This window comes from Drosophila melanogaster, chromosome 2L, assembly GCF_000001215.4.
Source record: "Drosophila melanogaster chromosome 2L".
NCBI lineage: Eukaryota > Metazoa > Arthropoda > Insecta > Diptera > Drosophilidae > Drosophila > Drosophila melanogaster.
The window spans coordinates 2,954,461-2,979,498 of NT_033779.5; the positions used below are offsets into that span (position 1 = coordinate 2,954,461).

The 25,038-nt window shown below is 44.1% G+C and overlaps 7 protein-coding genes across 20 annotated transcripts; 3 read left to right on the plus strand and 4 right to left on the minus strand.

The window, feature by feature from the left end:
- Positions 1 to 301: 301 nt before the first annotated feature.
- Rbp9 (RNA-binding protein 9) lies at positions 302 to 13,974 on the plus strand. 9 transcript variants are annotated; one of them, NM_134297.5, is made up of 9 exons: positions 2,451 to 2,804; positions 6,230 to 6,379; positions 6,435 to 6,526; positions 6,758 to 7,212; positions 7,279 to 7,536; positions 7,812 to 7,826; positions 8,126 to 8,405; positions 8,495 to 8,672; positions 8,765 to 10,391. In NM_134297.5, exons 4-9 carry the CDS (start codon positions 6,771 to 6,773, stop codon positions 8,924 to 8,926), a joined length of 1,335 nt encoding a protein of 444 aa, NP_599124.1. In that variant the 5' UTR covers positions 2,451 to 2,804; positions 6,230 to 6,379; positions 6,435 to 6,526; positions 6,758 to 6,770; the 3' UTR covers positions 8,927 to 10,391. The 9 variants fall into 9 exon arrangements, with proteins under 9 accessions (NP_476937.3, NP_476936.3, NP_599124.1 ...); NM_134300.4 differs by lacking the exon at positions 2,451 to 2,804 and adding an exon at positions 4,687 to 5,060 and having other exon boundaries at positions 6,230 to 6,375; NM_057589.3 differs by lacking the exons at positions 2,451 to 2,804; positions 6,230 to 6,379; positions 6,435 to 6,526 and adding exons at positions 302 to 853; positions 920 to 1,047.
- Positions 13,833 to 15,178, minus strand: Ts (Thymidylate synthase). 2 transcript variants are annotated; one of them, NM_058019.4, is made up of 1 exon: positions 13,833 to 15,178. In NM_058019.4, the coding sequence occupies exon 1, from the start codon at positions 15,108 to 15,110 to the stop codon at positions 14,145 to 14,147; it is 966 nt and encodes a 321-aa protein (NP_477367.1). In that variant the 5' UTR covers positions 15,111 to 15,178; the 3' UTR covers positions 13,833 to 14,144. The 2 variants fall into 2 exon arrangements, with proteins under 2 accessions (NP_477367.1, NP_001285570.1); NM_001298641.1 differs by having other exon boundaries at positions 14,043 to 15,178.
- A 134-nt stretch (positions 15,179 to 15,312) lies between these two features.
- Rrp1 (Recombination repair protein 1) lies at positions 15,313 to 18,048 on the minus strand. 2 transcript variants are annotated; one of them, NM_057493.4, is made up of 5 exons: positions 16,796 to 18,048; positions 16,657 to 16,734; positions 16,526 to 16,594; positions 16,254 to 16,444; positions 15,313 to 16,191 (listed from the first exon to the last, which is right to left on the minus strand). In NM_057493.4, the coding sequence occupies exons 1-5, from the start codon at positions 17,835 to 17,837 to the stop codon at positions 15,532 to 15,534; spliced, it is 2,040 nt and encodes a 679-aa protein (NP_476841.1). In that variant the 5' UTR covers positions 17,838 to 18,048; the 3' UTR covers positions 15,313 to 15,531. The 2 variants fall into 2 exon arrangements, with proteins under 2 accessions (NP_476841.1, NP_001137776.1); NM_001144304.2 differs by having other exon boundaries at positions 16,254 to 16,594.
- Positions 18,049 to 18,430: 382 nt separating this feature from the next.
- On the plus strand, positions 18,431 to 20,398 carry gammaTub23C (gamma-Tubulin at 23C). The gene is made up of 3 exons (NM_057456.4): positions 18,431 to 18,647; positions 18,706 to 18,908; positions 18,969 to 20,398. Exons 1-3 carry the CDS (start codon positions 18,599 to 18,601, stop codon positions 20,142 to 20,144), a joined length of 1,428 nt encoding a protein of 475 aa, NP_476804.1. The 5' UTR covers positions 18,431 to 18,598; the 3' UTR covers positions 20,145 to 20,398.
- CG9641 (uncharacterized protein) lies at positions 20,399 to 22,402 on the minus strand. Of its 2 annotated transcripts, NM_164518.3 has the most exons (3): positions 22,359 to 22,402; positions 20,691 to 22,094; positions 20,399 to 20,619 (listed from the first exon to the last, which is right to left on the minus strand). In NM_164518.3, exon 2 carries the CDS (start codon positions 22,047 to 22,049, stop codon positions 20,718 to 20,720), a length of 1,332 nt encoding a protein of 443 aa, NP_722865.1. In that variant the 5' UTR covers positions 22,050 to 22,094; positions 22,359 to 22,402; the 3' UTR covers positions 20,399 to 20,619; positions 20,691 to 20,717. The 2 variants fall into 2 exon arrangements, with proteins under 2 accessions (NP_722865.1, NP_608731.1); NM_134887.4 differs by having other exon boundaries at positions 20,691 to 22,402.
- Positions 22,403 to 22,661: 259 nt separating this feature from the next.
- CG3165 (uncharacterized protein) lies at positions 22,662 to 24,040 on the plus strand. 2 transcript variants are annotated; one of them, NM_134888.4, is made up of 2 exons: positions 22,662 to 23,070; positions 23,127 to 24,040. In NM_134888.4, the coding sequence occupies exons 1-2, from the start codon at positions 22,782 to 22,784 to the stop codon at positions 23,891 to 23,893; spliced, it is 1,056 nt and encodes a 351-aa protein (NP_608732.1). In that variant the 5' UTR covers positions 22,662 to 22,781; the 3' UTR covers positions 23,894 to 24,040. The 2 variants fall into 2 exon arrangements, with proteins under 2 accessions (NP_608732.1, NP_001285571.1); NM_001298642.1 differs by having other exon boundaries at positions 23,127 to 23,938.
- On the minus strand, positions 23,951 to 24,828 carry CG9643 (uncharacterized protein). 2 transcript variants are annotated; one of them, NM_001298643.1, is made up of 1 exon: positions 23,951 to 24,828. In NM_001298643.1, the coding sequence occupies exon 1, from the start codon at positions 24,743 to 24,745 to the stop codon at positions 24,086 to 24,088; it is 660 nt and encodes a 219-aa protein (NP_001285572.1). In that variant the 5' UTR covers positions 24,746 to 24,828; the 3' UTR covers positions 23,951 to 24,085. The 2 variants fall into 2 exon arrangements, with proteins under 2 accessions (NP_001285572.1, NP_608733.1); NM_134889.3 differs by having other exon boundaries at positions 24,066 to 24,828.
- Positions 24,829 to 25,038: the final 210 nt, after the last annotated feature.

The window sequence follows — 25,038 nt, forward strand, 5'->3', positions numbered from 1 at the left end:
AACTGCCTTTTGTGTCTTGCTTTTTTTTAACACTATGGATGGTTGTAATAACGGAAGGAGATGCTTTAAAAATTCAGTGTGACCAGGCAAGGTTATAAATTCATGTCCATCTGTTTCAAACAAAAGCTGGAAATTCTTAACTCCTGTTCCTTAGGGGAACACTTGAAGCCGAATGCAATTAAAACGATTTCTTATCTTGATAATGCTCATGACGAAAGGAAGTTTCGATCAATACGAGAAAAACTTTTTGCATGATTAATCGATCAGTGCTGGTAAGTCGCCAAAGTAGTCTGTCAGTGTTAGCAACTCAACGTGTTACTTGCTGTGCTTTCGACAGCGTGGTGTCGATTCTTCGAATTCATCGTTTACAACTTCATCATAAGGAATGCAAAATCAAAGCGATTTTGTGGGTGAGATCCCCAGGTACACTCGCAACAAGAGAAGGCAATATCAGCGCCAACGACGTAAGGCACATCCGCAAATTCCAGGGGTATTAACAGGAGGACCAGAGCCAGAGAAAGTCAACAATTGTCAGAGAAAGAGACCCATCAAGGGCCACGTGTATGACTCCACCAGCGAGGAGGATATGACCATCAAACGTAAGCATACAGACGCCTCGTGGTACAAGGTTCAAGTTAAATGCGAGAATGTGTCCCCGAACATCGAGGAGAAGCACGGCAACAAGATCAAGCAGCCTTCCTTAGCGTGGAACAACAACAGGAAGCCCAATAAAGGGGATCTACCACAACCACCGCTATCTTGGCTTTATCCCAACCAATCTAGGGGCTTTTATGACAACCAAAGCTGGAACTCTGGCGGCTCACGTCAGAATCAGTCGCAGTGGGAAGCACCAGTAAGCTGAAAATCAATTATTCATTTAAATAATTAAATTAACCGAATTTTATATGCACATCCGCAGAGGCAAGAACATTCATCTTCAGCTCAAGGCCGTAGTGCCAGGAACCCATATCTGAACCCTATTCAGGAATCCTGCAATGGGCGTTATATTATTGAACATCAATGGAACACGACCATTATCCATCACAAGTAAGGTAAGGCAACAAGAATGAATTACATAAAAACCTATTCGCTAAAGAAGATTTAACACAGCCACTTATTGTACACAAATCTATAGTATGTCATTTATAACTACATCGTGGGGATTTTCCCGATTTCCCAAACACAGGACATTTTCATGAAAGGGCCTTACATGTCTGATCAGTTAGGTAAGGGTTAAAAGCGCAACATTTTGAGATGCATTGGGCCCCAACACCTATGCAAAGTGAGTGCATGCATGTGGGTTGCTGTTATTGTGATGGTGTGCAAGCAGCAACAAAACAAACCGCATATAAATAAGGAGAGCGAGGTATTGTTGCATACTTGTAGGCAGCGGGATGGGGGTGGAGCTGTTCTGTTCCATCCGCTCGCAAAGTTCAATGGTCTTTTGACACAAATGATGATGATGTCAAGTTGAGCTCGTCCTACGCTCCTGCCTTGCTCTCTCTCTCTCTGATGCTCTTTCTAGCTTGCGCTCTTGGGTTTAAAGCCCCTCTGGCACCTTCCCTTCAGTCAGCAGCCGTTGTTGTTGTTGCTTAAGTGTTTGTTTGGGTGCCGTGCTGGCTCTCTCAGCTCCAACAACAGCAATGCGGCCGGCTTACGAGCCCCGGCTCTCTTCGCCTCTTTTGGAGCTCGCTCTTTGCCGAACGGAGAACCTACCGCAATTCGTTTCGTGTTCACGGCTGCATTTCCTTGTTTATGTTTTGCGAAGCCAAATGTAGGGTACATCGGTTAAGTGCCGAGCCAGGAGAAAGAGAGAGCGAGCGAACGAGTACCGTTATGTTGCCGGAGCTGTTGCAGGCTGCGCAACTTGCGGCTGCAGCTTTTTATTATTTGCCTTCTTCTTCGCGACCGTTACTTCTCGCATGGTACAATGGTGCAACTGTGCCCAAGCTGTATATTGAAAATAAAACAGCACTTCTGCATCTCACTGATGTGCAATGGCATTTAAGCTTATCCTGAAACGTGTCAGGTGCATTTACTTATTTCTATACATTTACAAATTGTTGCATAGGTTGTCTTTTGAGTTTAGTTGGGACCGAAATCCATTATTTCAAATAAAATAGAACAACATTTTGGATATAACAATACATATTTAGCATATGTCAGGTCAGTCTAATATTATTATCTATATTTGCAACACAAGAAAGTAGAAGGGTTAAAGTTCGCGCTCAATGTTTGAATTTGTCCCACTGTGCATGCGAGAGCAAAACTACGCAGTTATGCTGTGCATTCGCCACCGCCCCCCTCCCGCCCTCTGCAGGGCCGTGCTCAACTGTACGCCAATTGGAGGAGAGGAGGAGCTCTGCCGCTGGGGCCGCGGACTGCGGCGCGGCAGCGCTGTCACGGGTCCTGGCTGCAGTTATCCTGGCGGCAATCGAACACTTTAATCATTTAGTTCTTGCACTCTCCGGCAGCAAGTTGTGTTTTTTGATTCTCGTCGTATTGTCGTCGTTTCTGAATTGTTGTATATCGGTATCAAAATACACACATCTTGCATACTCACGCAACTACGCCCACATACACATATACATGTACGTGTGTCCAATTGCACGTAGTGTGGAATCCGAATCAGTATCGAAATCAGTTCGAAAACCCTTAGTGTGTGCGTGCTCAATTCAGTTTTCAAATTGAAACTACATCATTTGCAACGAAGAACATTTTCCAGTCCCAGTTCCAGAACCATTTTCTTTCGAGTCGAGTTGGGAAAATCGGTGTTGTATGCTTTGCGGCGCTGGCGAATAAATGTAAGCGAACAGAGAAGAATGCTACGGATATGTAGTTACAGTTACAGTTACACCATTTTATTTGCAAAAGTGCCCACACCCAAAGTCGATTTTTCGCCTGCATTCGTATGTGTGCGAATAGTAAAACGGAGCTCAATGGGGCGGCTTGCAGTCGGCGAAATCTCAATTTCTCTACACTCTGATATATATTTGCCGCCTACACACACACACAAGCACACAGAAGTCCATGCAGCTGCGTTTCGTGCAGCGCCGGCATCGCAGTTTTCATTTCGCTGCCTGCAGCCGCCATTTAACCTAAAAAACGCCGCACAGGAGCGGTTTCTTCAGAGGGAGTCGATCCCCAAAAATAATGATTTATTGACCTGTTTTCCATATAAAAGTTTCCTTAAAGCTAGTTCGTACAAATGTGGCACAAAGTTCCCTTGATTAGATGTAGATTTTCAAATGGTAGAAGTTCGAGAACTTGTTACAAGACTTGAAATTTTCTAGTGCAATTATCGGATTTATTTATTTTAAAAGAAATTCTTTAATTTCCGTAGTAGGATTTCTGAGAGATTATTGGAGCCCCTGATCTCGGAGGGACCCCTTCGAGACGGCCCTGCTTAGGCAGCGCAGTTGCCGTCGACGACGACGCCAGCTTGCAGTTAAGCTCGCTCTCTGGCTCCCATTCTCTCTCTGTGGCGCTCAATAGCCATTGCATATCTTGTGGCGCGCTCAGCTGACTGCTGCGCTTTCGCTGCAGCCTGCGCTCTCACTGTCTCTCCCGCTCTATCTCTCCGCCCATATATCCTGTTTATTTTTGCCGCACCCAAATCAAATGCATACGGCCTCAGCCGCCGTCCTTATAAGTTCCTCTACTTTGCTGACCCGTTACTTGTCCAGAACTCCTTCGCTCGCTCTCTCTCTCTGTCTCTCCTTTCATCCGCTGCCTTTGCCTTTGCCAAGGTGTGTCACTTTTTTGTTTTGTTCCTGCCCTTTGAACACTTCTTCCCCATTCTTCCAGTATTCGTAAGTGTGAGTGCGTGTGTGTGTGTGTGTCTGCATAGGTATGTGCCATCAAATCCATCAATTAGCCGGAAACAATTTCCAACTATTTATGAATGAAAATTAATGGTTGCGCCCCCTTATTTTGGGGGCGTGAATCGAAAGAGGAGGAAAGAGGAAGCTTCCTTCGGTTGACTGAAAACAGAAAAGGACTTCAGGAGCTACCAAAAAGTTTAAGAAATTTAAAGGAGTGTCAGATATTCTTAAAGAGTGTAAAAAAACTGATTCTATATTGATGCAGTCTATGAGGTCTAATATATGGTACAGTTTTTTAATTAACATATTAATGTACACATTAGTTTACGGTTAATTATTAAATAGTAGATAGGACAAACGCACTTACCATGACCGGAAGGCGGCTTATTTGAGCAACTGCTTTGCAAAACAGATTTCCCCGATTATGCGCAGCTGTCTTTGGAACCAGAAATGCATTCGTAACTTTGGAGTCAAGCAGATACTCTGTCGAATTTCGATTTAAAAGAAGTTCCCATAACGCAATTATAGAAATACTGTGCACGTAAGTGTGTATGTTTGCGCAAAATCCAATTATAAATTACCTCCGCCGTCGAGCATCTGAGGAATCCACCTTGCGGATATATGTGCTCGTGCTGTAGGAAAACATATAGCCGTGTAAGTTTGATCCATTCCCATCGGGTGGCTTTCTCTTCCCCGAGCGGGCGAAGAGCGCTCGACAATGACGAATTCTGTTTCTGGCCAAGAAGCGGCGCTCTCTTGTAGCTCTTGGGGCTCTGCTCTCCCGATTCTTGGACATGAGGCAGCAGTACGATTGCCCTCGTCGGTGGGGCATAAAAATAATTTCCACGCCGCTCGGCAAATCAGTTTATTTCTGTTCTGTTGAGTTGCAGGAACGCGTTCTTTTCTACTTTCCGTTCGGTTTTATTTCCTTATTATTATTGTTATTACGAATTAGTTTCACGTTTCGGTTTGGCTTGGTTTTTCATTTTTCAAACGGCACACACCATCAACACAAATTGATCAATAATATTCCAGATATTATTTGCTTCGGTTATTTCTATTTGAATGAGTGCAACTCTTCCGTTTGTCTCGCCTTATGTTTTGTGGAGCGCTTTCTCGTTCGGTTATTATTAAAAATATAAAACCAAACATCGCCAGAAAATTGTTTCGTAATCGCGTAGGAATCTACTGATTAGCAACCAGTTTCATTTGATTTTCCCCGTACAGAAATCAAAGGTAATGTCGGAAATCTCTTCTCACTTTATGTAATCCGAACATATATTCCAATATTTTTGCATTTCCCTGAGTCGCTGGTAACAAGCTACACTTAACCTCAAACACATAACGTCAGCATCTCTCGCATCAGCTGCGATCAGATCGGCCAGATCGTTGTAGCCTCAGAAATATTTTCGAAAATATAATCCCGCCGGCTACGCAGCGGCGCAATTCTACGCTCCTGCGTCTCCTCACACCGTCGCGCCATCCAACCGATTGTTTATTTTTAAAATATAACTTTTTCGCACGATTTGCGGCGTTGAATGCAACAAACTGCTCAGACATGTTGTGAAAACTCAATTGAAGGTGGAACATTCTGTACCTGATTTCATAGCCGATGAGAAAGAATAATACTTGTGGAATAAGAAGCATAAATGGCTTGATCAATAAACGTAAATCTTTTGAAACTTAACTTTTAGGTTTTCCACCGTATTTTATATTATTTCATTCAATGCTCCGTCATATGCATATTTTTTTTTTTTTAACTAAGAATCTTCCAGTGTATTCAATCGTAAAGTCTTACTAATTGCGTGCCACAATTATAAAGGCCAATTTGAATGTGGGCTAAAAATACTTGTCTGCTTTTGGCCAATTTATTGTTTGGTTAACAAGAAGCAGATACGCTAAAAGAACGCGGCAAACAACCACACATTAAGGAAAGAAACCATACGTCAGTTGGTTATTTTAAGCTATAAACAATAACACCTTTGCAGCTATGGGTTTTACTTGCTCATTCAGGTTTTTCACAATCCCCCAATTGAGTATGCTTTCTTCCCATTAAGTGAAAGTGAAAAGCCCAATTCAAGAATAGTTATCCGTAGGCCTTCAATTCGCTTAAGGGGGGCAAATTTAATTGAATCGATTTTCCAGTCAATGCTGCTCGTGTATTTTGGCCCTATTTGCATTTACCAGCCAGTCAGTCAGCCTGCCTGTTAGCCAAGTCAGCCAGCAAATTTGCCAACCGCAGAGGCAAAGAGCCCTCGACATTTGTATGGGTTTGCTCGAAATGTTTACTCTTGGTATTTTCCCCCATTTCCAAGAAGTGCAGGCCCGCATTTCATTTAAATTAAATTAAAACAATTGATTTTTATTGTAACTTTGTATTTCGATTCTCTTAATTTCTCTTTCAGTAATCCTTCTGACATACCACATTACTCATTCGTAGTGGATATCGTTGGTGTGGCGCTTTTAACTAGGCTATAGTAGGAGGAGCCAAGAACGGGCAGCGGACTATCTTTAATCCACTGCCGTTGCTAGGAGTGTGCATCTGAAAGGGGCAAGTAGGGGTTGAATTTACGGGCTGAAGCTTCAACTAATCATTACTTTTTATTGCAGACTTCACAGCAGTATTATATCTACAGCCACTTATTTGATTTACGCGCCATCTCTATTTCTGTCTATTGAACAAGTTTTCGAAGAAGAAAGCTGTAAAGTTGATCACCTTCCAATTAACAATTGCGGTTAAATTAATAGCACAGAATCCTCCATTTAGTTAATATCTCAAAGCACTCAAAGCTCTTGTTCGTAGAACTTTGTGGTATTAGTTTTCTCCGCATCGATAGCATTATATCAAAATTTTAAGTCCTGCAAAGTGATTCAATCGCTAGATCTAAGTCTGTAGAAACAGCTGATTATTAACCAGCAAATCCTTTCAGCAGCAGCGTTCGCAAGATGGTCGAGGGTCAGACAGCCGTTCAGCAGCAGCAGCAGCAACCATCCGGCGCGGGCGGTGCCAGCGGCGTGGGAAGCACCACCGGATCCGCTGGAGGACCGGCTACGGCCAACAATGTGACCAACAGTCAGGCCCAAACCAATGGGGGCACCACTGCGACCACGACTGCCGCAGCGGGTGCCGGATCCACGACAAATGCGGCCGTCGGCCAGGCCACAGCAAACAATGCTGCGAGCAACAACAACAATAATAATAATAATACCAACAACAACAATAACAATAACGCCACTGCAAACAACAACAACAATAATGAGCCAGACCCCAAGACCAATTTGATTGTGAACTACTTGCCACAGACGATGTCGCAGGACGAGATCCGTTCGTTGTTCGTCAGTTTTGGCGAGGTGGAGAGCTGCAAGTTGATACGCGACAAGGTGACAGGTAGGATAGCTGCAAAATGATTATAAATGATAGTTGCATATATTAAATCCGATCCAATCGTTACAGGACAAAGTCTGGGCTACGGATTCGTGAACTACGTGAAGCAGGAGGATGCGGAAAAGGCAATCAACGCATTGAACGGCCTCAGGCTGCAGAACAAAACCATCAAGGTCTCCATTGCACGCCCCAGCTCCGAGAGCATCAAGGGTGCCAATCTCTATGTATCGGGTCTTCCAAAAAATATGACACAGTCGGATTTGGAATCATTGTTCAGTCCATACGGCAAGATCATAACCTCGCGTATTCTTTGTGATAATATCACTGGTGAGTTGTGATCCTAAGAGGCAAGAATATATGGTAGAATACGATGGCTTAAATACTATTTGAAGGGGGTCTTCGGTTATCGGGGTTGTAGTCTCTTTTGAATGCATGTCCAATCTAAAATCTATTAAAAAATGTTTGCTCAATTAATTTTAGTCAATGGGTTTTAGCACACTTTTGTTTCTATATTTGCTGGCGCTACACAATATATTCTCCATGAATTATAATTAATGCAAATTTTATTTACACTTTTACTTTTACATGTATTACCAAATAAGATGAACATGCTGCGGGTATGTTTTTATTTTTATTTTCCTATGTTTCACTATTTTTTATTGCTGTTCATCGATCATGAAGTAACACTTATTATGTTATACTTATTTAGACCAGACGTTTATTAGAACGCTCTGGGTAAATATTAAAATAGCATCGCGCACATTAAACCACACTCATCAAAAGTTAGTAACGCATGGCTTAAAAATATGTACATATCTTGCGCATAACTAAGAAGTTATTTTCACTCGCTGCACATATGGCCTGCATAAAATTTACGAACTCTATTTGCATATGATGACATGCGACTTGATTTCAGGTCTCTCCAAGGGCGTTGGCTTTATACGCTTCGATCAGCGATTTGAGGCCGACCGGGCCATTAAAGAGCTGAACGGCACCACTCCGAAGAATTCCACCGAACCCATAACCGTCAAGTTCGCCAACAATCCTAGCAGCAATAAGAACAGCATGCAGCCTTTGGCAGCCTATATAGCGCCCCAAAATACGCGTGGCGGACGAGCATTTCCGGCCAACGCTGCTGCCGGAGCGGCAGCCGCCGCCGCTGCAGCTGCCATCCACCCCAATGCGGGCCGATACAGGTCAGGAATAGATTTATATGTACACTAAATGAATCGAAAGATATTGCTGTAAGACATTGTAATCGAACTAACTTCAATTCGCATCACAGCTCTGTAATCTCGCGATATTCACCGTTGACCAGTGACCTGATCACTAATGGCATGATCCAAGGCAACACCATTGCCAGCTCCGGCTGGTGCATTTTCGTCTACAACCTGGCGCCCGATACCGAGGAGAACGTGCTGTGGCAACTGTTTGGGCCCTTCGGAGCAGTGCAATCTGTTAAGGTGAGTACCAATTCAATTGGAAGTTCGTGCTTTCCTAGGTCGAATTACCAGTAAATTTTGAAAATTACTGAATTCTTATGATCTTTGACCAGGTGATTCGTGATCTGCAGAGCAACAAGTGCAAGGGCTTTGGCTTCGTCACCATGACGAATTACGAAGAGGCTGTCCTGGCCATACAGTCGCTGAACGGCTACACACTTGGCAACCGAGTGCTTCAGGTCAGCTTTAAGACCAACAAGAACAAGCAAACGTAATTATTAACCAAGTTGGCTGCTGTTGTCAATGCCAATGCGGCGGCGGCAGCTCTGGCGGCCAATGGTCTAGTCCTCCATAATCATCACCACCACAGCAACATCGGTAGCATCAACAATAATAGTAACAACAGCAACGGCTGCAGTGCAGCAGCCTTTCCACTTGGCAAATACGTTAACCACAGCAGCAACAACAGGCAGCACAACATCAACAATAGCACTAGCAACACGAGCAAACAGAAGCCAGCCTCCACGAGCAACAAGCAACAATCAATGGCGCCACCTAAGAGATTAGCGAGCAGCACTGCTGCAACAACGGGGGACTTGGCCGCAACTGCTGCCACCAACAGCAGTAGCAGCAGTCACTCGGCGTCCAGCGGAGATGCTGGAGCCACCGGCACAGCCGCATCCTCCTCGTCATCGTCGTCGTCGACAAACAACAACATCCTGAAGACATCCACGAAATTTATTTACAACAAGCCCCAGAACCAATACGAGTTGTTGCAGCAGCAGCTGCAGCTGCAGCAGGAGTTCGCCCAGTTTTTGACCAATGTGGCCAACAGCGCCGCAACGCCATCCAGCAACGGCTCGGCCAACTCGACAAACCAGCGTAATGGAGGAGGAACCATCGGCATGGGTCTGGGAATGTCGGCCAACTCAGCCGGCGGAGGTTCGGGCAACAAAAACAGTAACGGCAACAATGGCTATATGCCAACCTGGTCGAATTGGTTCTTTTAAAGTTCACTTTGGTTTGTCATCAGTCCATTTCACGGATCCTTTGTAATTTTAGGCAACGATTACTCAGTTTTTGGTTTATTGATATAAGTTTGAATTGCGCGAAATAACAGAATTGTTCACGTTTTGAGTTATGAATTTGTTTTTTCAGTGAAATAATGTAACCATAATTTCTTACGTTGACTAAGTTCTGAAATGGTTTTTTTTTTTTTGCTTATGCTCCCATTATTCTTTTAAGATTACATTCAATTTAATGTAGAACTTACATCTTTCGTTAATGCACTTTTAAACTGTCTAGTCGACTCTCCCGAAGAAAAAAGCTTCCATGAGGAAAAGGGAATACAGAAAAGATAATGCTATAGTTAAGTTTTTGTTTGAGGTGTAGGAAACGCATACTCTACGGATATTTTTAAACAAAGAGTAAAAATACAATTTGCAGGCATAGAAGCCCCAAACCACCAAAGAATGAAAACAAACTTGACAAATATTTAAGCTATAAATAAATGTATAAAAGCGATACGAAAACAGAACTGAATGAGTAAACAGATAGAGGCGTTTGGCTTATAGTCAAACCACTTGCAAATAGACAATGCAGAATGAGAAGGCAGCTAGATGCGAAAGAAAACCAAACAAAGGAAAACAGAAAAGCAAAATAAATAAGACATACGCGTGTTTATGTTTCATAAATCTAATGTAAAACTTTTGCTAAAAATAAATGGTGTATGCATAATACAACAAGTAAACCTTTTATTCTCCATTACCATTTGTTCGATTGCCCAGTTAAACTTCGCCTAGCCACTTTCATACATATGTTAACCATTACCTATCCTTCGGCACTACACTTAAATATAGACTCTCTAAGATCTTAACAGGGACATTAGCATGAGGGACAGAAAGCCGAGAGGAAGGGCCCACGAGAATTTCTTCAAATACAACGAATAAATATTTAAGAAAATTTGAAACCAGCAAGTGGAAATGCAACACCTGTCGAGTCAGAGAGAGAGAGAGAATTCAAATACAAAGTAACCAGCGATTGTAAAGCTTAAACAAAAGCCAGCTAAGTACGCTAAGCACGCCACTCCAATCGAAGTTAGTTAATATAACTAAAGACAAAGATCAGAACAAAGTCCCTCCCTAGACAAGCAAGTGAGAAAATGAAATGAAAACTTACATACATAGATGACAAAACGCGTTTCAGCCTAACGAATTTGTTTAAGCCCAACTCAACAGCAATAAAAAAACACAACGTAACGAACAAATTAAACAAATTGCCAAACTAAATATAGCAAATTTTAATAAACAGTAATGGACATGGAATGAGAATGGTTGATAATTGAAGTTTTTCAAGAGCCTGGCAATGACAAGTTATGACAAGACAAGTTATACATATGATGGTGCTTCACAGAATTCCTTGTAGAAGAAGTTAAATGCAAAAAATAAATAGTATTTGTAATATGCAGTTTTATGTTCCCTGTTTTCAAGTTGATCCTTTCCTTTAAAGTGCCGTGAACCCATTATGGAAAAATCGAGATGTTACTCAACATTTACTATGCTATATCTCTCTATAAAATCTATAACTATTTATGAAAACTATTACATATGATTAACAATATATTGATGTTGTGTATTGCAAATTTTAAATGTTTATACATACATACATACCGCGAAAATTATTATGAATACTAATTCATGGCATGCGAATAACGGAAATCCATTTTCATGTATACGTCAAGTAAATTTATTGCATACTACTTAAAACTAATTACCATGAACAAATTATATATTCAAGTATATATATTGCGATTATTAGGTATGTATGTGTGTAGTGCATAGAGAAACCGAAACGCCAAGCCTCCAATATTTGTAGAGCTCAACGGCTTTTTCTCCCCTACTCCACTAAATCTACTAGAAAATCCAGCAAAAAAGAAAACCCCACATTACTCACACTCATGCGCAAAAGCTTGACTGAAATTAAAATAGAAATTCTGGCTTTTAAGCGTAAGGTAAATTAGTCATAAAACCTTCCAGCAAGTCTCAAATGCAAGTTCAAGAAAACTCAACATAACGTAAAAGCTATAAGGAGAACACCAAATGAAACGTTTTTTATACAAGATGTAAAAAATTGAGGCACAATTTTTGGTGCATGCGTGTGACACGGCTGATAGCAGACATACATGCATAGACGTGAATGGACATGCTTCGACATGATATCCAGGCATACGCGGTTAAGTGAATGAAAAGCATAAACAACAACAAAAAGCAATCGATTATATACATTTTTTAAGATGAAATGTTTTATAAATGATAAATACAAATGGAGGAAAACCAAGAAAGTATTTTAAAAATTTAAATATATACATGAGTACTATATACAAAATATTAAATTATATATACATATTAAATACTTACTGGGTAACGAACAAAAACACCGCACAATAATATACAAAACAAAACGAAATCGAGGAAAGGGAATGGCACGTCAAGATGGGAGAAACATACGTAAATAATAACAAATACCAGAAGAGAATGTTTAACTAAATGCAGAAAAGACTAACGACGAATCGAGAAAACTATGAAACCAGCAAATTTATAATTTTTACATGGAAATCGCAATAATGTTAACATTTAAAGAAGACGAAAAACAAAGAGCATATCTTGAAAACAAAGGAAGAGTATTGAGGAGGGATCTCAAGCAACGGAACGATATCGAAGACACAAAAATCGACAAGTTACCACAAATTTTAACTACCAAGTGAATGGCTTAATTACGGCACACTTTTATACTTTTACACCAAAACAAAAGAAACGAATCGAAACGAAACAAAAGCAAAAACCAAAGACGTATGTATAAATGGCGATCGATTTAACCGTGCAAAATCGTTTCTCGATGCACCTTCGCGTTCTGAAGCCAATATGGTTGTGCAAATGCCTGCAGACGCCACCGGAAACGGAAACGTCTGCAGAGCGCCCTCTTTAGGCGGCTTGTAAACGATGCAAACGTGCAACCCTGCAACCGCTGCATCGTTTACACTCGGCTTGAAATGTCTGTTTCTCTCACACAGATCACACACACACCCCACACAGACACACTCTCTTATCCTTACCCACTAGTCTCACTTAAATGAATGTTGAATAGCAAGGAAACCCAGTAGTACCACGAGCCACTCGTGTGCAAACGAAACGAAAACGGAAGGAAGTCTAGCAGTTGCGATCTATCTGAGAAGTGTAATTGATGGCTTTTAGGCGTAGCTACACACATACAAAGAACTGGCGCCCCCAGATCGTTTGAATTATCGGGGCAGGAAATCGACTCCCCACACATTTTCGCCTGATTTTGAACTGTACGAACAAACTATCTATCCCGGCCCAGATCTTTGTTTCGGCTGTAGCATCCTCTAAGAAGAACCAGCTATCGATCATATTGCAAGGAATCGAATAACATTTTGTAGTGCAAGTCATCAGTAAGTTGCGGACGGAAATACGCTCTTTATATGTATATGTTTAAATGTTCAAGCAAGCAAGAAATGGAAACACTTAAGATATATTATAAATTAATTAAAACCAAATCTTAGTCGAAACGAACTTAGTCAAAGGTACTAATTTTAAGCACTATTGTTAAACGCAAGTCAAAAGGCAACGGATGAAGGAATCACTTTAGCCAAAACGGAAACAAAAATATTGAATCTTAACTGAATCTGAAACTCAGAAACTCTAGTGGCATTCGCTCTTTCAAGCTCAACATAAGTTAATGAACATATGAATTCCACATAACAGATTATAATAATTCAAACTTATTTATATTTGTCTATCGGTTAGCTTGCATAATACACTTATGCCACATATTACATATGTATGAAGAACTATGCAACCTTTTTTCTCGTCGTTATAAAAAATAGTCGAAATATTGGTGGACAGTATCGTATTGTAGTAGCTAATATGTATTTACCTTTAATCATCACCGAACAAAACAGAAAACAATTATTCCAATTTAATTAAAGTGCATAAATTGTATATTGAATTACTGTCGTGTTCTCTCATATGGACGCGAAACCTTAAAGTTTTTCTTCAAATTCGCATTATATTACTTAAAAGACAAAAACCAAGAAACCGAAACAAAACAAAATCACAATATTAAGTGCGGAAAATGTCAAGCAAATTTATATAGCATATTTATGGTATACTCTGTGCAAGATTTATTAAGAATCAATTATACTTCATTATGGATTACTCTGAGAATTTACAAACAACAAACACACACTACACACGATGAATGAAAGCAAAAATTTATTCAAATAAAGCTATGAAATGATGTGTTTAAAAACTGTTTCCGTGAAGACTATAATAATATTTATTGTATACATATATGGTTAACAATTTTCGTTTAATTTTCTGGAAATTGAAACGAAAGTAAGATATTTGTGAGCGACCTACTCAGTTGAAGATTCTGCTTGCTCAAGTAAGCCAGAACTATTGATTTCAAGGTCGCCTACACGGCCATGTCCATTTGGATTTTTGGATGTGGATTGTAGTCGACTATCTGAAAGTCCTCGAAGCGGAAGTCCTCGATGTCCTGCACCTGACGTTTAATGATCAGCTTGGGAAAGGGTCGCGGTGTGCGCTCCAGTTGCTCCTTCAGCGGCTCTACGTGGTTCAGGTAGACGTGTGTGTCGCCCATGGTGTGAACAAAGTCGCCCGGCTTCAGACCCGTCACATGGGCAATCATGTGGGTGAGCAGGGCATAGGAGGCGATGTTGAAGGGTACGCCCAGGCCCATGTCTGCGCTTCTCTGGTATAGCTGGCACGAAAGCTCACCGCGCTTCTCGGAGACGTAAAACTGCGCCAAGCAGTGGCACGGCGGCAGGGCCATCTTTGGGATGTCCAGTGGATTCCAAGCCGACATGATGATGCGACGGTCTGAGGGGTTATTCCTGATGGTGTCGATCACCTGGCGCAGCTGGTCGATCCCCTTGCCGCTGTAGTCGTCGTCGCAGGTGCCGTACTGCGCCCCGAAATGCCTCCATTGGAAGCCGTACACCGGCCCCAGATCCCCAACGGCTCGCCCCGTGAACCCCATCTTGTCCAGAAATTCTCTGGAGCTGTTCCCATCCCAGATGTGCACATTCTTCGCCTGCAGCAGCTTGGCGTCCGTCTTGCCCGCCACGAACCACAGCAGCTCCTCGGCCACCGCGCGGAAGAAGACGCGCTTCGTGGTCAGCAAAGGAAAGGAGTTCCGCATGTCGAAGCGCATCTGACTGCCGAACACGGACAGAGTGCCCACCTCCGTGCGGTCCATCCGCTGCTCTCCATTTGCGATGATGTGCCTCAGAAGATCCAAGTAGTGCATCTCATCCCGATTGACAGGGGCCTGCTGTTTACTTGGTGACTCCCCATTGTCGGCCGGCAACGGCATGCTCTCCTGGTCGGGCCCATCTTTCGTTGGTGTTAAAACCATTTCGCAAAAATAATGTATGTATATATTTCCCGCAAAATAAATCGAGTTCTGCTCGAAAATTGGCGGGAATTAGTTATTGCTTCGGTTCGACCCGATAGGCAAGCGATTACATTTATCGATGTCGACCGGTTATATCACCTCTAGCGATTTTTAAAAATTTAAATCCAACCGTTTTTGGCCAATAATTTGAGCACAAAGTTCGAACGTGGGGCAGTAGCTCACTTTATTAAAAAAATACGAATTTTGATGGTGGATCTATGACAGAATGTAATAGAGTAATGGCATTTTGAAATGATTAGATAGGGACGTACAATTTCTACAGCGATGGATAATCAAATACAATAAAAACCATATATGGAGAGGAAACAAAGTAATAATGACGAATCCAGAAGTACATTTAAACACAAACGAAGTGTACATCTTATATATTGAAGAATATTGTGATCGGGCAGTGGTCGCTTCCAAGGCATTGGCTGCGTATCTCGTGCTCCACCACCTTGGGCACGAATCTCTCCGAGACGAGACAATAGTCCAGACGCCATCCAACGTTGCGTGCTCGCGCATTGGCCATGTATGTCCAGAAGGTGTAGGCGCCCTTGCGATCGGGATATAAATGCCTAAACGTGTCCACAAAGCCGAGGCCCAGCAGCTCTGTCATTTTGTCACGCTCCTCCTGGGTGAAGCCGGCATTCTTGGTGTTATTCTTCGGGTTTTCCAGATCAATGGGCATATGGGAAACGTTCATGTCGCCGCAGATGACCACCGGTTTTAGAGCGTCCAGTTTCTTCACGTACGCCTGGAAGAGCTTTTCCCAGCGCATGCGGGGCTCCAAGTTAACCAGCTTTCGGCCTGAATTCGGCACGTACACATTGATCAAGTAAAACTTTTCGTACTCAGCCGTAATCATGCGCCCGACATCGTCGAACTCCTCATTGCCAATGCCGTATTCCACGTGTATGGGCATTATCTTGCTGTAAATAGCGACGCCGGCATAGCCTCCTGGCATGCACAGCCAATAGGGATGATATCCCGGCAGTCGGGTCACCTCCTCTGGCAACTGATCGTTTGCGCACTTGGTTTCCTTTAAAATATATGGAATTATTAGTGTTTTTCAATTTTGTGTGGATAGCTTTGATAGCTAACCTGCAGGCAGAAAATGTCTGGTTCCTCGAGGTCAATCAACTGCAGACCATCCTTTTTCAACCAGGCCCTCAGACCGGCCACGTTCCAGCTGCAGATTTTCAAGTTGAATTCTTTGTCTGCTGGCAAGGCAAAAGCGTCTTTATCCAATGTTACAGTGGTTTTGGTCTCGGCCTTCTTGGCTTTTTTGGTGGCTGGAAAACAAAAGTTGAGCATGGTTTGCAAGCTTTTTAATACGGCAGCTCCACCGCAGCCGGATTGCTCCGCTAACATACTTTTCGATCCACTCTCCTCATCGACATCGGGTTCTTCAGCCTTCGCAGCCGCCTTTTTTCGGCCTCGAGCTGCAAATAGAATATGATTAGCGTGGCATTGATATTAAAGTTATTGTTGACAATGTGCCCACCTGGTTTACTTTCCTCTGCTGCCTCCTCAATATCTTCGACATCCTCTGCCTTGACTGGAGCCTTTTTCCGTCCTTTAGCTGCGGATTAAAGATAGTTAATCATGGTTTCATCATTTACATTGATTTGACAGTTTCCCACCTGGCTTGGTTTCAGTAGAGGGCTTGGCTTCTTCTTCAACTACACCGTTTTCCTTATCGGCGGATTTCTTCTGCTTCTTCCCGGGTGCTGGCTCCTTGCCTTCCTTCTTAGCGCGCTGTTTAGTGGGCTTTGCCTTGGTCTTTGGCTCAAGTTCTACCGCAGTCTCACCATTGGTTGTTTTCTTGGCGCGTTTCTTGGGTGCAGCTGCAGTTTTTGGAGGCGATTCCACTTCTTCTTGTACTGATTGAAAATCTCCTACAGTCTCGGGCGATGGCTCAACCATCTTTCCCTTCTTTGCTCGCTTGCTAGCAGCCTTTGGCGGCACCTCATCCACTTCCGGCTCATCGAGAGCAGCTGCGATCTCAGAATCTGCCAAACGCTTGGTTCCGCGTGCCCGCTTGGCAGCTGTCTCAGCTTTCTGCACCTTCTCTTTGCTTATTGTCCCTGGTTCAGCTTGCTCCTTTAACGTTGGTACTGCTTCCTTTCTTGCCCGTTGTTTCGGCGGCTCTGCTGCTTCCTCGGCCCCTCCATTTGCTTCTGCCGGCAGCTCCTTTCGCTTCCGTCCTTTGGCCTGGGCATTCGTTGGTTTCTCAGCCTTAGCGCGTCCCTTAGGCGGTGAAGACGTCACTTCGTCAGGAGCAGGAGTGGGCTCTTTTTTGGCACGTGGCTTAGTTGCCTTTCCAGCTGGTAGATCGACTTTGGGTTCTGGTTCTGCTTCTGCAGTTGCCTTCTTGGCGCGTCCCTTCGGCTTGGCCACCACCTCCATCTGGCCGTTTTCGTCTGTATCCTTCGGCTGCTTCTTCTTGCCACGCGCGGCTGCAGTGGGCGCCTTTTGTGGCTCGACTTCCTCGGAGTTTTCCGCAGATACAGCCGTCTTGGTGGCTTTCCTCGCGCGCGGCTTTCCTTTTGCCGGCACCTTGAGTTCCTCAGCGGCAGAGTCTGCGTTTTCGTCGACTCCATTCCCATTGGCATTTGGAGTGGGGTCAGTGGGTTCAGATGCCAACGCCTCTGCTTGTTTTTTCACGGCCTTGACACGCGGCATTATGGAGTTCTACTGCTCGGACTGATAGGTTCTCAAAAATGACTTGTATTTACTTCCACAGATTTCCAGCTTTTTCTTTTGCTTGTTTTGCAGAGCCACTGTCGCTTGGTTCAGCACCCGATATCAACAAAAAGAAAACTGCGCGGGCAACGCGATTTTTGCAAGCCGGTCGGCTTGACTTTGGTCTGCTTACAACACTATTTGTGTGCCTTCCTTGGAAAAACACGACTGTGGAGCAAATATTGCACATTGTGACGTCACTAGTAGTACAAATAGTTCGACGTCATTAGTAGTACAAAATGGGTGGAGCTCAATAACCTAATTGAAAAACTTTCTTATAGAAAATTATATTCAAGTTAAGCTTAGTATTGAACTATTAGATTGATATTCATGACATGTTTCGATCTTTCTAACTCATAGTCTTAGATTTCCAACACTTTTTTGCCTTTCCAAAATACAAAGTAGAAAAATGTAATGTTTATTTTTATTTATTTAATTCACAATAAAGGTCTTAAGTAATCATATATATTTTATAACAGAGGGCACACTGCGCCACCTTTCAAATGAGGACGCCATTAAACGCTGCGGTGTTATCAACACTGGACTTTCTTAAAATTACAAAGTACGTCCCCGCTGTGGGATTTTTTAAAAATTTTGTTATAATTCGACGATCTTTTAGTTGTGTTTTATTTTATTTCGACTAATTCGACCTTAAACGCGAAACTTCACTTGACGATTCTGGCCGGAAACAACACACCACAATGCCAAGTGAAATAATTACTTTGCAGCTTGGGCAGTGCGGCAATCAAAGTAGGTTTCTGAAATCAGGACGAGTACCATCTGCATTGCTAAAATCGTTTAAACGCAGTTGGCTTTGAGTTCTGGAAAAGATTGTGCCTGGAGCATGGCATCTCCCCTAGCGGCGTGCTGGAGGACTTTGCCAATGATGGCTTGGACCGCAAGGATGTGTTCTTCTACCAGGCGGACGACGACCACTACATACCCCGCGCGGTGCTCTTGGACTTGGAACCGAGGGTGATCAATACCATAATGGGCTCGGTCTACTCCAAGGTGAGTCCTCTCTAAATAACTTTTAATTTTTTGCGCCAAACCTACTATTAACTCCCGTAGCTCTACAATCCGGAAAATGTGTACCTATCCAAGCACGGAGGCGGTGCGGGCAACAACTGGGCCTCAGGCTATAGCCAGGGCGAAAAGCTGCAAGAAGAGGTATTCGACATCATTGACCGTGAGGCAGATGGAAGCGATTCGTTGGAGGGCTTTATACTTTGCCATTCGATTGCTGGCGGAACGGGATCGGGAATGGGCTCCTTTATCATGGAGCGCCTGGCGGACCGCTATCCCAAGAAACTTATCCAAACATTCAGTGTGTTTCCCAATCAGGACGAGATCAGTGATGTAGTGGTGCAGCCATACAACTCCATGCTCACCCTGAAACGTTTGACTACGGCTGCGGACAGTGTGGTTGTCCTGGACAACACTGCTCTTAATCGTATTGCCTGCGATCGCTTGCACATTCAGAATCCCAGCTTTTCGCAGATCAACAACCTGGTCTCCACCATAATGAGCGTCAGCACCACTACGCTGAGGTATCCATCCTACATGAACAACAATCTCATTGGGCTGACGGCTCCTTTAATCCCGACGCCCCAGCTGCATTTTCTCATGACAGGCTACACGCCGCTGACTAGCGATTCGGATATCCATACCCAGCAGCTGGTTAATGTGCGAAAGACTACTGTTCTAGATGTAATGCGGCGTCTGTTGCAGCCCAAGAACATGATGGTGTCCACTGGTCCCGACAAGTCAAATCATCACTGCTACATCTCCATTCTAAACATTATCCAGGGCGAGGTGGATCCCACTCAAGTGCACAAGTCACTGCAGCGCATCCGCGACCGCAAGATGGCCCAGTTCATTCCCTGGGGCCCCACCTCTATCCAGGTAGCCCTTTCCCGCTCATCGCCCTACGTGCAGAGCAACCATCGAGTGTCCGGACTGATGCTGGCCAACCACACCAGCATTTGCTCGCTTTTCGAGCGAGCTCTCAACCAGTATGACAAGCTTCGCAAGCGCGGCGCCTTTCTTGACCAGTTTCGACGCGAGGACATCTTCAAGGACGACCTCAATGAGCTGGACGAATCTCGCGAAACTGTTGACTGCCTGGTGCAAGAGTATGAGGCAGCCACGCGTGAGGACTACATGCAGTTTTCAGTGAAGCGGGGAAATGGGCCAGTTGACTCCAAGTCGGAGGATAGTCGATCTGTGACCAGCGCCGGTTCCTAGTTCGCTTGTGCCAGAAGAAATGCGTGCCATGCATCTTAACCAATGTATTTTAAAATGTAATATTCTCCAATGACGATGGGATTCGAAATCCTTAAGTAGTAGTGATAAGACGATTGTTGGTATGACTCGCATGTATGTAAACGCTGTTTCGTCTTTTACGATATTTAACGTTCGTATTTCCATTGTTGCAAAATTACACATGAGATTTCCCGATCATGTTTAATATGTGACACATTAAATAAAAAACAGTTTTTAAATGTGGTAGTGAGTGTTTATTGAGAAGTATATTACATATTTCTTTGGTGTATTTTATAATATGAAATCCTTATGGTTAATGTCGACTTGAGGCAGTATGAACTGATATTGCAGTGAGAATTCACTTGTGAAGCTGCACGATACTGCTGTCCTTGTTCCGTTGTCATGTCATTTCGTATGTCAAATATGTTTAGGGTGTGTTATTCAGTTTAAAATGTTCCTATTGTATTGAAGAAGAAAAGAGTTAGATATATAAAGCACATTTTATAAATCAAGGAAGTTTTTCGTTACCATGAATCCCGTTACCCATCGGCTTGCTTACAAGGAGCATGTGTCTTCATTAACCACCTCAGCGTTGCAATTCTCTTCCTCCTGATGAGGCTCTTCGCACTCCTCGCCCTCCGCTTCAGGAGTGACCTCTACATCATTGCTCTTCTCGCCCGGCTCCTCTTCAATGAACTCCACATCATCGTGTTGCTCTTCAGCTGCCTCTTCCACCTCATCATGATCTTCAGTCATCTCATTCTCATTTTCATCATCATCATCTCCCTTCACTTCGTCCACAACGGTCAGATCAAGATGAGAAATGAACTCTTCGCCGTCCTCTTCGGTTAGGTCAATTTCAGATAACTCGGCGGTGGACCTAGCCTCTGAGCTGCGAACCGCCTTGAGGGCCTCCTTGCCACTTATCTCGCGGCAATTGAGCTGGTTAAAACGGTAGCTAAGGCAAAAGCCCTTCTTCTGCACCAGGTTGTAAGACTTACTGCCACAGCTTATTACTACCACCTTGCCATCCTTGGTCTGGCTTATACGGCCAAATTCCCAAGTCTTCGACAGAAGGTCGCTATTCTGGTCTTTTAAAAGTTGAAACGTGACCTTATCGGGCTCATCAGCTGAACGTGGTACTCTGACTGTGATTCCCTTTGTGGCCGGAATATCATCCTCCGGACAACAAATTAGTTTAGTTTCCGGTAACGCCGTGATCTTGGAAATCGCATGCTCCAGCCATTGGCGGGAGTTCTTGTCCATGCAGACAACTTGGATCATTCCAGTAAGAAATTGAATGCCCCCAAAATTGATGCTGGACTTCCAACCCTTTTTCAACTCCTCCACAAGGCCGGCTTCGATCTCATGCAATTGCTGATTAGTCAGCTCGCAATCCGGATAAGTTTCCGCCATTATTGCCATGGTAATACTATTCTGTTTCGAGGTCCATGACGGCTCTGGGACCCTCTGCTTCTTTACATCCTCATGGGCTCTACCGCCCGACGAGTTATCATCATTCGCACGCTTGCGAACGCGATCATCCGAAATCGGCTGCTCCGGACGCCTGCGTCCGCGGTCAGCCGAAACTGACTTGTCGTACCACTCAGAACGTACCGGACTGGTGCGTCTTTCCGAGGCCTTCATAAGGGCCTTTTCATTGCTGATGCCCGTGTCCAGATAGCGAAAGAACCACTTGCGCTTGGCGGGGCCAAGGAGCGATAGCTCCTTGCGAATGTGTTCCGGCAGTCCCCTTTCACCCGATGTCACCTGCATGGATGAGTTCGGAGTGGGCCAATGGCTCCCGTCGGAAGGGCCGCCGTTGCCGGGCCACGAGCGATTGATGGTGTTGCCTGGCTCAGCTTGATACGAGGGGTCGCGACGCATTTCGTTGTTCCAGTTGACTCTTTCGCGGCTCCAGTTAGAGTTGGCCTGCGGGGCAGCAGGGGATTGGTGGTAGTCAGAGGACATGGAGGGGAACGACCAGGAGGCAGAGCCGTTCAAAGTTTGACCCATTTGGGTCTGATTTGGGATCTGTGATTGGCCCAATTGGCCGAAAAAGCCGTCATAGCCGCGATAAGGGCCATAGTTGGCGGAACTATTGCCATTCATGGGAGCGCGGGCATTGAGCCATTCCCGTTCCTGGCGGTAGGTGGCCTCCATTTTCTAATTATTCTAGTTAGTTCTAATACTCACACAAAATGTTAACTGCACTTGTCGACGTTTGCTGCAAAAGTGAGGAATTAGGTGTAATTCATCCGCTGAGTTAGAGACAGCAAATCCTGGCCTGCTTTGCGTGACACGGGAGCCTAGTGTCAAATTTAAGTTTAGTATTGCCAGCGCGCTTTCTTGCCAATCATTTATTATAGTTGACTAGATTGGGCAATAATCTGGTATATTTTTCAACCGTCTTTTTTTTAAATTAACAATTCTGTTAGTGCACACACTGAGTTTATAAGTTTGTCACGATAGTTCACTGTGCCATCTCTATGTTTTCAAGGCAACAGTAGTGTTGGCAAATGTAATGAGAACTCCGTGTTGGTCCTCAAACATTTTGAATAAAACGAAATATATGTACATACTATGTACATGCACTTTTAGCCACCAGTTGCGCTCTTAATGGCTCCGAACGATGCAGTTGCGGAGCACGCGGAGGAGCAGCCAAAGATTTCCACATTTGCCGTTCTGGACCTAGAGACCACCAACTTGCCTGCCTACAGGAACAACCGAGTGAGCATTACGGAGTTGTGCATTTACGCCTTTGAAGCCGCGCTCCTTAAGAAGAAAAAGAAGGAGCAGGACCAGGATGAGCAGCAGGAGCTGCCAGCGGCACCGCGGGTGCTGCACAAATTGAATGTGCTCTTCCAGCCGTCCATGGTAGTGGACCCGGAAGCGGAGAGAATAACAGGTTAGCTGCAAAATGCACCCGTGAGTCATTCACATAATGATTTTATCACCCAATAGGTCTGAGCAACTACTTGCTGGAGCGGGAGTCCCAGCTAGACACGGATGCCGCGCAACTCATCGTCAGTTTTCTAAAGCACTTGCCGAGTCCGGTTTGCCTGGTGGCTCACAATGGTTGGGGCTTCGATTTTCCCATTCTGAGGCAGGCATTTGAGAAACTAAACATAGAGCTTCCCCAATCCCTGACTTGTGTTGACTCACTGCGCGCCTTCATGGAGATTGACGACACACAACAAAAAGAAACCAGTCAGTTGAAAGTACCCAACGATGTGCAGGAAATCATTCCGGAGCTGAAACCCAAACAGAATACTGAAACTTGCCTCAAGGAGCCAGAAGCGGTCGTGAACATCGATTGGCGAACCAGAAACGAAACCACTCCAAATCGTCCAATTTTAAAGCCTACAGAGGCATTCGCCAAGCGTAAGTTATTACGCGACGGCGATGAGGATGACTTGGAGGAGCAGACCCCTCCCAAGCGGAAACCCGATGAGTTTAGGTCACGACGCCAGCTGTTCAGTGGATGCAAGTGTGCCGAGAACAAACGCTATCCCCCCCGCGGAGTTTATAATTTGGAAAGTCTCTACACGAGAATATTTAAGATACCAGCACTTAGTGCTCACCAGGCAGAGGCTGATGTAGTCATGACCACAAAACTGATACAGCATTACGGCATTGATTTCCTGGCCTTCGCCGAGGAGCAGGCCATTCCATTCCAGCAAGTGGTGCCACTTGGCTCTCCTGTTTGTCGAAAAAAGAGCGCAATCTAACAAATTCTATTCCAGCATGAACTTCATTTTAAAATGTAATGGATTATTATATTTTTTATAATGTAGGATTTTAATAATTGATTTTTAATGTGTTATTATAAATATTTTTATAATAAGTATATTTGTATAAAAGTGTCCAGTCCAACCAGCTTTCCCGGAGAAAAAAGTTATTCACTTTGAGATACAACATGTTTATTCCTTTTTCCTTTTGAAAACAATTGAGGTTACCACATTGCCCACCTTGCCGCCAAACTTAAAGGTCGGCGTGGGAATGGTATAGTACTTGACAAACTTCTCGGCAAAGCTATCCACCAGCTCGTCCTCGGTCCAATTGCACGACGTGATTACAAACAGGCTGTCAGCAGTTCGCAGCAACTTTTCCACCGTGTCCAGGTAGAGAGCACGTTTCTCCTTGGCATTATCCGGACAAAGACTGACTGCATCGTAGGTTCCCTTGTCGTGCACCACGTCAAATTGGCCCAGCTCGTTCTGCGGCTGGGTTAAGTCCGCCACCTTGTATGTGATGCTCAGCTTGTTATCCTCCGCAATGTTTTGCGCCAGCTCGACGGCTTTGGGAGAGTAGTCCACGCCGGTCAGGTCTCCGGTGAAGCCTTCATTTGCCAGGCCCACTAGGAACATGCCATTGCCGCAGCCCAGGTCCAGCACTCGACTCGCCTCCTTGTCGATCTTCTCCTCGTTAAGCAGCCAGTCGATCGTTCGCCATTGGGCACTTTCGTCAAACCAGATCTCGCCCACGTCGCCGTGGCTCTTGTAGTTTCGTATCTCCCGGTTGTAGCTGGACTCCCAAAATTCCTTGGTGCCAAGTTCCGATCCGTTCAGCTCGCTATCCATTATTTCGTGGTTATTTTGTAATTAATCCGCAGCAATCAAATCAAACGCGGAGGCAAATGTTTTCGAAGTTCGAAACAGCTGAGCCGCAGATGCATGTGCGTCGGGTCAAGATAGCGCCGTAAGGTTGGTTTCGAAAATGGAACGAGAAAAATCTGAATTTGGGGAATTTTATTCTGTAAACAATTTAAATATAGGGGGATGCTTTTTAGAATTATGATAACACATAGGGTTCAATTTATATATTTTATAATTTATTGATATATATATATATATATATATAATAGATTTCTCAG

Bases quoted from the DNA above. Each gene is read 5' to 3' on its own strand.
- CG9643 (NM_001298643.1), bottom strand. From the start codon at position 24,745: ATGGATAGCGAGCTGAACGGATCGGAACTTGGCACCAAGGAATTTTGG.
- Rbp9 (NM_057589.3), top strand. From the start codon at position 6,771: ATGGTCGAGGGTCAGACAGCCGTTCAGCAGCAGCAGCAGCAACCATCC. The intron at 7,213-7,278 runs GTAGGATAGCTG...CAATCGTTACAG, and splicing joins GATACGCGACAAGGTGACAG to GACAAAGTCTGGGCTACGGA. The intron at 8,673-8,764 runs GTGAGTACCAAT...ATCTTTGACCAG, and splicing joins GAGCAGTGCAATCTGTTAAG to GTGATTCGTGATCTGCAGAG.
- CG9641 (NM_134887.4), bottom strand. From the start codon at position 22,325: ATGGAGGCCACCTACCGCCAGGAACGGGAATGGCTCAATGCCCGCGCT.
- Ts (NM_058019.4), bottom strand. From the start codon at position 15,110: ATGGTTTTAACACCAACGAAAGATGGGCCCGACCAGGAGAGCATGCCG.
- CG3165 (NM_134888.4), top strand. From the start codon at position 22,782: ATGGCTCCGAACGATGCAGTTGCGGAGCACGCGGAGGAGCAGCCAAAG. The intron at 23,071-23,126 runs GTTAGCTGCAAA...ATCACCCAATAG, and splicing joins GGAAGCGGAGAGAATAACAG to GTCTGAGCAACTACTTGCTG.
- gammaTub23C (NM_057456.4), top strand. From the start codon at position 18,599: ATGCCAAGTGAAATAATTACTTTGCAGCTTGGGCAGTGCGGCAATCAA. The intron at 18,648-18,705 runs GTAGGTTTCTGA...GTTTAAACGCAG, and splicing joins TGGGCAGTGCGGCAATCAAA to TTGGCTTTGAGTTCTGGAAA. The intron at 18,909-18,968 runs GTGAGTCCTCTC...TAACTCCCGTAG, and splicing joins TGGGCTCGGTCTACTCCAAG to CTCTACAATCCGGAAAATGT.
- Rrp1 (NM_001144304.2), bottom strand. From the start codon at position 17,837: ATGCCGCGTGTCAAGGCCGTGAAAAAACAAGCAGAGGCGTTGGCATCT. The intron at 16,735-16,795 runs GTGGGAAACTGT...TTTAATCCGCAG, and splicing joins CTCTACTGAAACCAAGCCAG to CTAAAGGACGGAAAAAGGCT. The intron at 16,595-16,656 runs GTGGGCACATTG...TTCTATTTGCAG, and splicing joins AGCAGAGGAAAGTAAACCAG to CTCGAGGCCGAAAAAAGGCG.